A 13052-nucleotide genomic window follows, 5' to 3' on the forward strand; every position below is an offset into this window, starting at 1 on the left:
TACCTTTTAACTCCATTTCTTTCATTAGAAGTGAGATCCAGCGTCTTTTTAAACTATTGATAATTCTCTTTTTGTGAACTCTTTGTTTTCTATTGCGCTGTTTCTATTGGTTTTTCATTGTCAATTAGGAACATTGATTCTTTATTACATATAATGAGGATAGTTGTTCCCGATTTAGTCACTTTTTACTTGGCTTATGGGTTTTTTTCCATATAGAAATCCAATTGTTGTGTAGTTAAATCTTCATGACTTCTTTATTTTCGAGACCTGTTTTGAGAGGCCTTCCTCCTGAGTTATAAATAATTTTGTCATGTTTTTTCTAGTAAAGTTGTAGTTTTACCGTTAGGCATTATTTGGAAACAAGCCTGATCCCCCCCACCGTGCAACTTTTGTCCCAACCCGACTTACTGAAGGTCTCGGCTTTCTCTAGTTGTTTGCAGACACTCATTAGAAGTATTTTGAGATTTCTACATGGAAGACACCGTGGGGTAGAGGGTTTGTGCAAGAGCTTTGCTTGGGCTTACGAGAGCTGCCTGACTAGCACCCTGACCGTGGACAAGGGTTTAACCCGTGTCCTCCTCTGTGAGGCAGCTCTCGTGCGGTGCCTGTGCTTTGTCTAATACCACACTTGCCACCGGGCTGAGGTCAGTGACTGCCACCTTTAGAAAACGTTTTATCAGTGTGGGGTTGGTACTCACTTCGCTTCTCGTTGTTACTTCCAGACCGTTGCTCCTTCTTCCTCGCCAAACATGCCCTGCCCCTTGGAACGAGCCGTCAGACGTTCCTGTCCCTACTCCTTCTTTGGGTCTTCTGCAGGCCCCCTCCTCCAGCGTCACTGGAGGTTGGACCAGCCAGTACGCTGCTGTCCTCCCTGTTCCGAGTTCACCATTTCTACATCTGCGTAGGTCAGTGCACAACTAGGACCCTGCAGCTTCTTCCGTCACCTCCTCTCCAGTGATCTTGCCTTCTCTCTTCCTTCAGCTGCCCATCCCCGGGATGACCCCGATTATCCTGACACCCAGGCGTCCAGCACCCACTCTGGTCACCACCCTCCCTCAGTGCGTCTCATCCTATTGCACCTGGTCTTTAGAAATAAGCCATTCCCACTGGCACCTCAGCCCTGCTTCCGTGTTGGTGTTCACTGCCACCCTATGGGCTCCCTCTCCTTCCTTCTGGAATGTGGTCTGTTCTCCTCCCTTCATAATCACCCAGCAAAACCCAGCTTTGGCTGAGTCCAGTTTTTGCTCTTGCGCGCCTGCCCCTGAGCTGCTGGTGGGCTGGCGGGAATGCGGGGCCCAGTCCCCTCCTGCCGTGTGTCTGACCACAGTGCTGGCTCAGCAGGGCCCAGCCGTCCTGCCGTGTCCCCTGGCTTCCAGAAACCACACTCTCCAGGTTTATTCCTATGCACTGGCAGCGCCTTCCTTCTGTGTGGCTACACGCTGGACGGCCGCACGCTGATCCTCTGCCCTCTTGTTCTTCATCCCTTTGATATCCGTGCCCAGGTGAGCTCATTCAGTCCCCTGCCTGGTGAAGCATGCAGACACCGATGGCCCTCAACTTGTGTCACTAGATCGCCCCCAGGAGCGGTAGCTCTGTGTACATTGACTCGTGGGTGTCAGAGAGGTGTCACAGGCCCTGGGGCCCCACTCACACAATTGCTCAAGACAAAAACCTGCACACATCTTGAATTCTTTCCCTCCCTCTCTGCCACCCTCCCCTTCTTTTCTTCCTTCCTTTCTTCCTTCTATCCATCCATCCAATGCTTAGAGGTCTGTCTTCAGAATCCATCTGGGTTCTAACCTTTTACTGCTGTCATCACTTTTCCCCAGCTAGGTCACTGTCACTCTTTGTGGGGCGCACTCTGTCTCCACATCGTTGCCGTTTCCTGCTCCTCGCTTCACTCAGGTCTCACCTAAAACATCAGCTTATCAGGAAGGCCTTACCGACCACACTCAGCTCCCTTCTCTTGACTTTGTTTTATTGTATTATAGCTCTTCTCATTAACTGATGGCGCGCACACACACACACACACACACACACACACCACATAACTGATGCTATATACGCACACATACTGCCATCAGTTAGTGAAAAGAGCTATAATAAAATTAAACAAGGTAAAGAAATATATATATGTGTATATATGTATGTGTATGTGTGTCTGTGTGTGTATACACACACACAAGGTGTGATCACAAAATATGGTGAATGTTTAAATAAAAAAGTTAATACAGTGAAAGACACATTGCCATTAATCACCCTCAAAATACTCCCCCTCGCTTTGATCACACTTATCCCATCGTTTTTGCCATTTTCTGAAGCAGTTCTGGAAGTCCTCTGTCGGGAGTGTCTTCAGTTGTGTTGTCATGACTACCTTGATGTCCTGAATCATTTTGACTTTGGGGAAGAGCCAGAACAGAAGTCCTTTGGTGCCAGATCCGGTAAGTAAGATGAATGAGGACACATCATAATGTTTTTATTTGACAGAAATTGTTGTACCAGAAGCAAAGTGTGCCATGGAGCCTTTCTGTTGTGATCACAAAATATGGTGAATGCTGCTGCCGAGTGCCATCCAATGGAAAGGCAGGGATCTTCAATATGGGAAGCAGTGTGTGGAACCTTAGTAACAGTATGTGACAAGTTTCAACTTGTTTGGTGTAGTCAGTCGGGTGTGAGCTACGGTTGAGAGAAGGTGTATGTAGTTTTTTTGTGTTTTTTTTTTAATTGGGGAATATTGGATAACAATGTTTCTCCAGGGCCCATCAGCTCCAAGTCATTGTCCTTCAATCTAGTTCTGGAGGGCGCAGCTCAGCTCCAAGTCCAGTCTCCGTTTTCAGTCTTTAGTTGCAGGGGGCACAGCCCACCATCCCATGTGGGAATCGAACCGGCAACCCTGTTGTTCAGAGCTCGCACTCTAACCAACTGAGCGATTCGGCCGCCCCAAGAGAAGATGTGTTTTAAAGTGTGCCATAAATCATCCTGCATCATGACAGTGCTCCGTGTCACACATCGCTTCTGGTACAGCAGTTTCTATAAAATAAAAGCATTACAGTGTGTCCTCATCCACCTTATTCACTGGATCTGGCACCATGTGACTTCTGCTCTTCCCCAAAGTCAAAATGATTCAGGGCATCAAGGCAGCCATGACAGCGCAACTAAAGACCCTCATGAAAGAGGACTTCCAGAACTGCTTCAGGAAGCGGCAAGAACGATGGGATATGTGTGTTCGAAGCAAGGGGGAGAATTTTGAGGGGGATTGATGGCAATGTGTCTTGTAGTGTAATAAATTTTTTTTTTTAAATTTAAACATTCACCATATTCTTTGATCACACCATATATATATATATATATATATATGTGTATATACTATATATCGTGTTTCCCCCAAAATAAGACCTAGCTGGACAATCAGCTCTAATACATCTTTTGGAGCAAAAATTAATATAAGACCCAGTCTTATATTATAGTTAAATAAGACTGGGTCTTATATTAATTTTTGCTTCAAAAAATGCGTTAGAGCTGATTATCCGGCTAGGTCTTATTTCCGGGGAAACACAGTATGTACACATATATATGTATCTCAGTGTGTGTATATATATGTATATTACACATGCATGCAGATTACAAAGTTCTTAAAGTTTTGAGTGGTTGTCCCTAACCCTATTTTTTTCTTAAATCTTGTTATTTTAGTGATTCCAGCTGTTCTTAGTTTGGTAAACTAATTTAACAAGGAATAATTTTACCTACAACGCGCTAACAGGACTCACTTATATACGGATGTACATGCAATCAGTGAAAGAAATAAGTGAGTAGAAAAATTGCTGCATATTTTGCACCAGGTTTGCTCTCTCAGGTGATTCCAGGCAATTGAGTTTTGTTCATGCTTTGATGTAACATCCTTGTTTGTATACAGGAGTGGGTTAATTAAATTATATGCAAGTGAAATTGAAATTACCAGAGGAGCACACTCTTAGGAAACTAGAAGTCTTACCTTATACTTTCGTTTCAAGTGACAAATAGTAGTCCTTTTTTTTTTTTTTTTTTAATATTATCAGCGGATAGTGTGTGGGCTTACAGATTCCTACACAGTCTGAACTTGAAAGCAGGACCACGTCTTCTCCATCTTTGCATCTCTCTACCCAGTCTCTCAGCAGGTGGGAGGAGGGCAAGAGAAGGTTGACACATGGATGAGTATTTACTAGGTGTTCCTGCTGAAACCCAATCCTTGCATGCCTGGTGCTCCGCGGAACCTCACCCTAAGAATAGCAGGGTTTGTGGGGTCATGACTGACCACTCCCAGCCTGTCCAGCTTCCTAGGCAGAGCCCTTCTAAGAGCAATGCTTGCTACGTAGACAAGGGAGCCATTGCTGAGGCGGCCACAAGTCACATTAAACATAAGGGTGGGAAAACCAGCTGGTGAAATGCTGCAGCATTTTCATTCACGCCTGAGGCTCTCTGGCAGTGGGGCTCCGGTAAGGTAGGGGACACAGGACGGTAAGGTAGGGGACACAGGACGTTGTAACCTGCCAACCGCCTGGAAGCCACACAGGCTCAAGACACACCCTCTGCATGCAGCCTCTGTATAAATTTTGTTATAATGCATCTAAAAACGTCTATTGTCGCCAGTGGACCAGCTGAGCAGAGCGCTTGTCTTTCCTGCTGAAGATTATAATTCTATTTACTGGCTCTTACCTGGGAAAAATGGCAGGAACACAGGGTAAAGGAGATTGCATTGTATTGCCTTTTGTTTGAAGGGTCTGCGTTTATTTCTAAGTAAAGGCAGAAAATAGACTTGCAAAAAGTGGAACCACGTTTTCTGAAGTTGGCATCTTGAGGCTTTCCAGGATCAAGTGGGGGAGGGCAGCTTTTGGCAGATGAAGGGGATCGCTCCCTGCCGGTGCCAGGTGGTATTGTGGGAGGCCAGGGCTCTCAGACTTGACATTGAGGGTCTGGACTTCAGTGGGCTGTCCTGAGCATTGCAGGAAAATTCACTTTCTCGGGCTGTGTGTGGGTGGACAGACTTCTGAAAGCAGTGAGGAAGGAATAGCTACCGAGGAGCTCAGTGGGTTTATCCAGCTGGATGTATCTCATGTCTGCCCAGATCTCAACACTTGCTGCTCTCTGATGCTCAGCTTGGAAGTGACTAGAAAGACAGGATTGATTTTGTTCTTTCCTGCCTGTCCAGAGACGCCTAAAAATAAGGGAGGTTCAGACACTGGGGTGGCATTCCTGAGCAGCAGAAGCTGTTTCAGAGAAAAGAAAGCGTTTTGGAAATTCTGGGGTTATCCTGCCTTACTCTTTTTTAAAAAAAATTTTTTTTAGTTGATGTGTTTCCTTTTAAATAGTTTCATTGAGAGATAATCCACATAGTATAAAAGTCACCACTTTAAGGTGTACAGTTCAGTGGTTTTCAGTCTTTTCACAGTTGTACGAGCACCGTCACATCTGATTCCGGAACATTTCAGTTTCCTTCCAAACACCCTGTGTCCACAGCAGTCACTCCTTACCCTCCTCACCCCAAACCCCCGGAAAGCACTTGTCCGCTTTCTTCTCTCTGTGGATTTGCCTGTTCCGGACATTTCATAGACATGGTTTCTTGCCGTAGGCGGCCTTTTGTGCCTGGCGTCTTTCACGTAGCATGATGTCCTCACCGTTCATCCGTGTTGTAGCACGCGTAAGCATATCATTCCTTTTTATGGCCAGCTCCACTGCCATATTTTGTTTACACACTCACCAGTCGGTGGACATTTGAGTCGTTTCCACTTTTCAGCTGTTACGAATGATGCTGCTGCCCAGGTGTTCACGCCCAGGTTTTGGTGTAGACATTTGTTTCGTTTCTCTCGGGTACACGCCTAGATGTAGCATTGCTGGGTCATGTGGTATCTCTATGTCTCACACTTTGCGGAACTGCCAGACTGTTTCCCAAAGCAGCTGCACGCCCCCACATTCCCAGCGGCCATGTTGAGGGTGCAGAGTTCTCCACATGGTCGCCTCCCCTTGGTACGATTCTGGCCGTCCTCATGGCCGTGAAGCGGTAGGTCATTGTGGCTTAGATTTGCATTTCCCTAATTGAATATTCATGTTGAATACTTGGTTATGTGCTTATTGGATACTGAGTATCTGTTTTGGAGAAATGCCTAGTCAGCTCTTTGGCCCATTTTTAATTTGGGTTATTTGTCTTTTTATTGTTGAGTTGTATGTGTTCTTTATATAATCCAAATGCAAGGTCCTTATGATTTGTATATATTTTTCCTATTCTGTGGGCTGCCATTTACTTTATTGATGGTGTTTTTGACACGAAAAATTTGTAGTTTATGGCTATCCAATACAACTGTTTTGTAGTTGTTTGTGCTTTTGGAGAATTATATGAGAAACTAGTACCTAATCTAAGGTCACAAAGATTTGCTGCTATGTTTTCTCCCAAGAGTTTTACATTTAGGTCTATGATCCATTTTGAGTTCATTTCTGTGAAACGTGTATGGTCTGTGTCAAGATTCATTTTTTGAGTGTCAGCACCATTTGTTGAGAAGACCATCCATCATTTACCCTTTGAATTGTCATGACAATGTTGTCAAAAATTAGTTAACCATCAATGTGTGAGTTTATTTCTGGACTGTTAATTCTAATCCATTGGTCTGTATGTCTGTGCTTATGCCACTACCACGCTATCTTGATTACTAGTTTTTTGTTTTGTTTTGTTTTGGTTTGGTTTTTTGATACCAGGACGTTTCACTCCTCCAACTTTGCTTTTGGTTCTATTGGCTGCTCAAAGGTTCTTTTGCAAGGCTCTTTGGCTATTCAAAGTCTCTTAGATTTCTATGTGCATTGTTAGGATCAGTTTATCAATTTCTGCAAGAGAAGGATGTTGGGATTTTACTAGAGATTGCATTGAAGCTACAGACAAGTCCGGGGAGTACTGCGATCTTGACAATATTATCTTCCTGTCCACGCGCATAGGATCTTTCTATTTATTTAGGTCTTTTTTTTCTTTCTTCCTTTTTTTAAGGATGGTGCTACTCAAAGTGACCCATGGGAGGATCGAACTTGCAACCTTGGTGTTAGTAGCAATGCGCTCTAACCAGCTGGGCTCACCGGCCGCCCTATTTAGGTCTTTAGTTTCTTGAAATGATGTTCTGGTAGTTTTCAGTGTACAAGTCTTTCACATCATTTAAAAAGTGTATACATTTTTTTTTTACGCTATTCTAAAATGGGTGTCTTCCGGTAGCATCTACACTTTTCATCCATTCTACCAATTTCTGCCTTTTTACTGTAGTGTTTAGACCGTTTAATGTAATTACTGATAAGGTAGAATTTGCCTGCCATTTTGCTGTTTGTTTCCTGTGGGCCGTATGTCTTTTCTGTGCCTTTATTCCTCCATTTGCCTTTTATAGTCAGTAGTTTCTAGTACTACTTACAATTTAAGTCTGTTGTTTATTTTATTATACATTTTTGAGTTATCTTAGTGGTTGCCCTGGGGGTTACAATGAACATAATCTTGTCTTATTTTGAAGCTTCCCTATGAACCTGAACCTGTCCTTGTAGGAGTCCCAGTGGGGCCCACCTGCACGGCTGTGATGGAAAAAGCTGGGGACAAAATGGGACACTCAGGGACAACTTGTTATCTGAGAATTGTCTGTGTTGGTGGATTTATCTGTTAAGTTCTTGGTGGAATTTGGTTATTTATATGGTAAACTTCAGTTCTTCTCCAATGAACTATGGTACTTTCCCAGTGTTTGCTCTGATAAGGTTCTCGTAGTGATACCAGTAGCCTCCCTCGTGGCTTGGAGATTTGAACGGTCCATGCTGAGGCCGATCCTAAGTCAGCATGACGGACTTTGCCATCCTTCCCTCTTCAATCTGCTCTCTAAGCTCCCCTGCCCTTCTGTTCCCCAGGTGCCGGGAGCCGTGCTGAGTGGGATACGCTCCAGTCCCCTCGGTGTGGCGGGACCCTGGGGCCAGAGACGTCCTAGTTCTCCGTACGAGGGGAAGAGCCCGCTGAATGCTCACCAGCTCACCAGGATTTGGCCAGAAGGCGGTTCCTTTCCTCCCCTCACGACTTCTCAGAGGTACTTTTGAATTTGGGAAATGAAGGCTTGCAAACCTTCATTTATGTCTTTCAGTGGAATCTCAGGCCATTGATGGGAAAGGCTGCCGGCAGGCCTGGGGGGCTGTCTCGGTACCAGTAAGTCGCCCCGTAGAAGCAGTCGCCCAGTGTGCTTCCCCTGAAGGAATTTTAAGATTGCTCCTTAATACGTTATGTTGACTGTTACAGTGATCAGTTCTTCACAGAGTTTCCTCCCCGGGTCCTCATGGATTCCTCCCTGGGTCTTCACGACCTTTCAGTCAGTGCTGTCAGTCTCACTTTGTAGAGCAGGGAACAGATTTATAAGATGACGGGATGTGCCCAGGGCCTCACTGAACCATTCACTGAGAACAAATGACTCAGCTCCTGGCCGTGCCATGTGCTCTTCTAACTTAGGACACATAGGGACCACACTGTCCCCCGCTCTCACAGAGATCCCAGGTCGTGGGGTGTGATTGGAGGAAGGGGTGGGAACAGGCACGGAGAGACAGACCACGTACAGTTGACAGCACGGAGAAGTAAGTTACATGTGTTGTTCTAAACCATAAATGTTGTGGAAAAAAGAAAAAGTAGATCAAGTTAGGAGGACTGGGGCAGGGGCAGGTTGTCGTTTTAAACGGAGCGGTCTTGGAGGTCTCATGAAAAAGGTGACGTTTGAACATGGAGTTAAGGAGTTGTGGGAACTAGCCACTTCGTGTCTGGAGCAAGAGTGTGGTAGATGGAAGCAAAGGCGGGCGCAAAGGCCCTGGGTCCAGTCCGTATGCACACTAGCCTGTTGGATGGGCCCCAGAGGCAGGGAGGCTGGTGGGGGGCCAGCTGAGAGCAGTGAGTCCTCGGGAGGGGTCGGGGGTAGGCGGAAACTGACCACCAGGGGGAATTCTGGGTTTTAAGATGGGAAGCCAGTGCGGGGTGTTAGGTGGAAGGGGGCAGGCTTTGCATTGCGTGTTAATATGCTCAGTCTGGCCTCTGTGTTGGTAGCAGAAAGTTGGGGTGGAGGACGAGGGTAGACCAGAAAATCGCAGAGGCCACTAGAGAAGTCCACTGTAGTAATTCAGATGATAATGGTGGCTTGCCCCACTGGTAGCCGTGGATTTAGTGAGAAGTGGGCCCATTCTGGATATGTTTTGAAGATTGAGCCCTTGTGCTGTCCCGGCAGAATGGCTGTGGTGTGAGAGGGAGGGAAGGGTCTGCACTGATGGCAAAGAGTTTAGCCTGGATAACTAGATGGTGTTGGTGACGACTTCGTCTAGCTGAGAGGGGGAAGGCTGCAGGTGGAGAAGCTTTGGTGCAAAGAGCGATTAGAAGTTCAGTCTTGAGCATGTTGAGTTTGAGATTGTGAGACACCCACATGGAGATGCTGAGTGGGCAGTTACATCCAGATCTGAGAGCTGCAGGCAGTGATCTGAGCTGGAGACAGCGTGGGAGTCTTTGGCCGATCGCTGGTATTTAAAGGAATAAGACCAGATGAGATCCCCGTGAGAGGAAAGTTGTAAGGATTGGACCCTGAGACATTCCAGCTTCATGAGGTCCAGAGGAAGAGCCAGCAGTGGAGACCAAGAGGGAATGACCAGAGATGTAGGGAAAACCAAGAGTGTGGAGTCTTGGAAGCCCCATGAAATCATTTCAAAAGGGCAGAGTGAGGAGCTGCGTTCGGTGTGCAGATGGGCCAGGCGAGGCGATGACTGAGAATTGCCTCTTGGATCGGAGCTCTGCATGTCATGGGTGGCTTTGGTCAAAATAGTACAATGCCATGTGACTGGTGGCCCTGGCAGCAAAAGCCCGAGTGGAGTGGGTGTGGAGGGAAGGATGGAGGGGAGGAATCAGACGGAGACGGGGGTTGTCGACAACTGTGTAGGGCTTTGCCGCAAAGGGGAGCAGAATATGGGGTGGGGTCCGCTGAGGTCAATAAGGCCAAGAGGATTCGTGTTGACACTTCATGTTTAGCATTCGTATGTTTATGCTGATGGGAACGAAAAATTAATAAGGACCGAGGGTGGCTGAGGTAGTTTCTTGGGTAGGAGAGGGGTGCATTTGTGCACAGGGGGAGTCATTTGCGATAGGAGATGCACACAGGCAGTTAGTTCCTGCTGGGGGTGGACCGGGACCCTCAGGGGGGTGCTGGGGAGGGGGCGCTCCGAGGAGGAGCTACAGTTTTCTTCCGATTGCTTCTGTTTTCTTTGGGAAATAGGAAACAGAGTCACCAGCTGATGCTATGGCAGAGGAGGGATTGGAAGTTTGAGGGGACAAGGGAAGGCGTGAGAAGTCCTCTGGAAAGAGGGACCTGCAGAGTGGTCACCTGGCAGCTAGTGGCCACAGCCTGTAGGCCCGGATCAGTGTGAGTGTGTTTTTCAAGACACCTCAGCTGGGGAATTAAAGGGACATAGTAGGCCAAGAACTGAATTATCCTTGGGCCGAGTGGAAAGGGGCAAAATGAAAGGGTGGCATTAAATGACAGTGGATGCAGGACAGAGATGGCACTGGTCACGCAGACATTAAGACAGTGGCGTGAGGAGAGAGGACATCAGGAGTGAGGAGGTGATAGGGCTGGACGATGGGCAGGTTGGAGGTGCAGGAGGCGATGGGGCTGGACGATGGATGGATTGGAGGTGCAGGAGAGGTCTGGGATGCTGCAGGAAGAGGCTGGGGAGACGGCGGTGCTGGCAGACGCTGTGTGCGGACCTGGCACTCTGGCCCTCCCTGTAGCCCACATCCTCGTCACCCCGCGCACTTCTCACCTCTACACTTTGAAAGGAGCAGCTTGAGAAATCTTCCTGAACCCCTGACCATGTACTCATAGGACCAGCACGCCCCTTTGGTGATCCTGGGAATATATTGCTAACATGTGACTGACACATCTCTTTGCTGAGTCACATGGCAGTCTGCATCCCTGCCATCACTGTGGTGGGGGAGGAGGACATGGAACGTTGGTATTTGAACATTTGAGGCTGTTCCTCCCTTTTTCACATACCTTGGATACTAAGTGCATTGTAACCTTTTTTTAAAAAAACAAAAAACCTTAACTTGAATGTTTTGGGGTTACTGCCTCTTTGCAGTGTACTTACTGGCCCAGAAAGACACGGCCTCCTCAGGTAGGAGGGAAGGCGTAAACCCTGGCACGGTGTACCGCCGGGCCCGGGGGGCTGGGCATTTTTGCTGCGTCTGCCCACGCTGCGTCCCTGGACAATCCCTTTGGGACTCTCTCTCCAGCAAATTCCAAGAACTGAAATGGTTCATAGTTACAAAAGATTCATGTGGAAGAAGCCAAAATACCAGAAAATGACATTCCAGCACAAGCGCAGATATTTTTAAATGCTTAGGAGTTATAAAGAGAAACAGTCTTCGTGGAATAGAAACCACCCAAGTCATACTCCTGTGACTGACTGAAGCAGCTGAATCTGAAAGATGGTTTTGTTTTGTGTTTTTTCTTCAAGTGGAGAATGTCATCAGTAAAAACAAAACAAAACAAAACACACAAAAAACTCTTCGGTGGAGAAACTTTAGTTTGGCCTTGGCCTTGACTGAGCGCTGAGGGTGGCCAGCGTCTGCCGAGCTGCAGCTGTGGAGACTGCCCAGGGCCACTCTGCTTCTAGCTAGTGAAGCTTTAAGGCAAAGGTCGTTCAAAACACTAACCAGAATCGAAAATATCAGTACCCTGCTTTCGTTCTCGTGGTTTCAGTGTCGCTGAGGTAGCTAAACAATATTTTTAGAAATGGAAACACATAAAGGTGCTGTTCTGAGGTGCTATGGCTGAGGGTTCTGTTAAAATAGCTCAGAACGACCACATTTTCCGCATTTATATCAGGAGAGCTGCAGTGTCTTTGTTTTCACATTTTTGGGTTCCTTTTCTGTTTGTTTTGAGAGCCTCGGGTCATTTTCATGTATGTGCTTTCCTCTAAGCTTTGTTGTCAAGTCTTCTGCCAGGCCAGTTTTCTTGGTGTTTCCACATGCCAAGTTCAAGTGGCCTGATAACTACAAAGGAAAGAGTGTGCCTGTTCTCTAGGACACGGTGGATTCCGCCAGGGGGTGGAGCAGCAGAAATTTAATGAGCATCTGTTATAATGCAAGGACTGTGAGGGGGAGAAGAGGAAAACAGGCAGGTTTCTGCTTTTATGGTTTTGGGCACAGGACAGAGCAAAACCGAGTGGCTAAGAAATGGGTGCTGTGTATGAGGGGCTCCCTCCCAACTAAGACATTTTTGAGGCTGCAGTGGAGAGAAAAGAGACGTAAAGGCAGCCCTGGGACCACTTGTGCGGGACCATCAGCATTTGTAGTTAGGACCTGTCTTGTGGCTGGTGGAGAACCATGACCATTAGTGAAGGGGAGGGAGAGGATTAAAACAAAACAAATGTGTTTTGGACCCATTTATTTGGACCCATTTCTTGTGGAAGAGAAGACGGAAAGCAGGGAAAGAGTCAAAAGGCCAAGTTTGATCATGCAGCTTAACAAAATTAAGGTACTTTCCCCTCTGACTTTAAAAATTCAGTGCTGTTTTGGTTGTACCCAAAGCCTAACAACAAAGCTTCATAGACACATTTACCAACGGAATCTCATGCCTCCTGTGATACTTCCATAAATAACTTACGATTTTAGCTACACTTAACATTGCTAGACTAAATACCAATGAGGGAACCATTAGTGTCTGGTCATTGTAACTTGTTATAAGGTGAATAACATACTTCAGTTACCTCAATCTCATTTTAATCCTGACTTTACTGATTTTAATAATCTATTTTTTGTGTGTCCCATGATTTATTTCTCAATGTTTTAAAAAGTCTATCTATCTATCTATCTATCTATCTATCTATCTATCTATCTATCTATCTACACACTTATTTGAATTTAAAAATAAGATGAAACCTTTTCTGATAGAAAAGAGGTCGCATTGGCTGCTTGAAGTGACAGTGAAAACTGTCTTTATCTCAAGTTATTGGGCTGAGCTAAATATGCAAGTATTATGGACAAACATAAT

The 13052-nt window shown here is 46.2% G+C and overlaps 1 protein-coding gene across 4 annotated transcripts in view; it reads left to right on the top strand.

Annotated features, from left to right (window-relative positions):
- RNF144A (ring finger protein 144A) overlaps positions 1-13052 on the top strand; it is a 97111-nt gene that overhangs the window by 16067 nt on the left and 67992 nt on the right. For 2 of the 4 annotated variants that reach the window (XM_019757622.2, XM_074331652.1), the window contains one exon: positions 7894-8066. The exons of 1 other annotated variant lie outside the window; for it this stretch is intronic. In XM_019757622.2, the coding sequence (XP_019613181.2) occupies positions 8000-8066 (67 nt within the window). In that variant the 5' untranslated portion in view covers positions 7894-7999. Of the gene's footprint in view, positions 1-7893; positions 8067-13052 lie in introns of those variants that run through there. One more of the 4 variants, XM_074331653.1, reaches the window with a different exon arrangement.

Source organism: Rhinolophus sinicus, linkage group LG05 (genome assembly GCF_036562045.2).
Source record: "Rhinolophus sinicus isolate RSC01 linkage group LG05, ASM3656204v1, whole genome shotgun sequence".
NCBI classification, from domain to species: domain Eukaryota; kingdom Metazoa; phylum Chordata; class Mammalia; order Chiroptera; family Rhinolophidae; genus Rhinolophus; species Rhinolophus sinicus.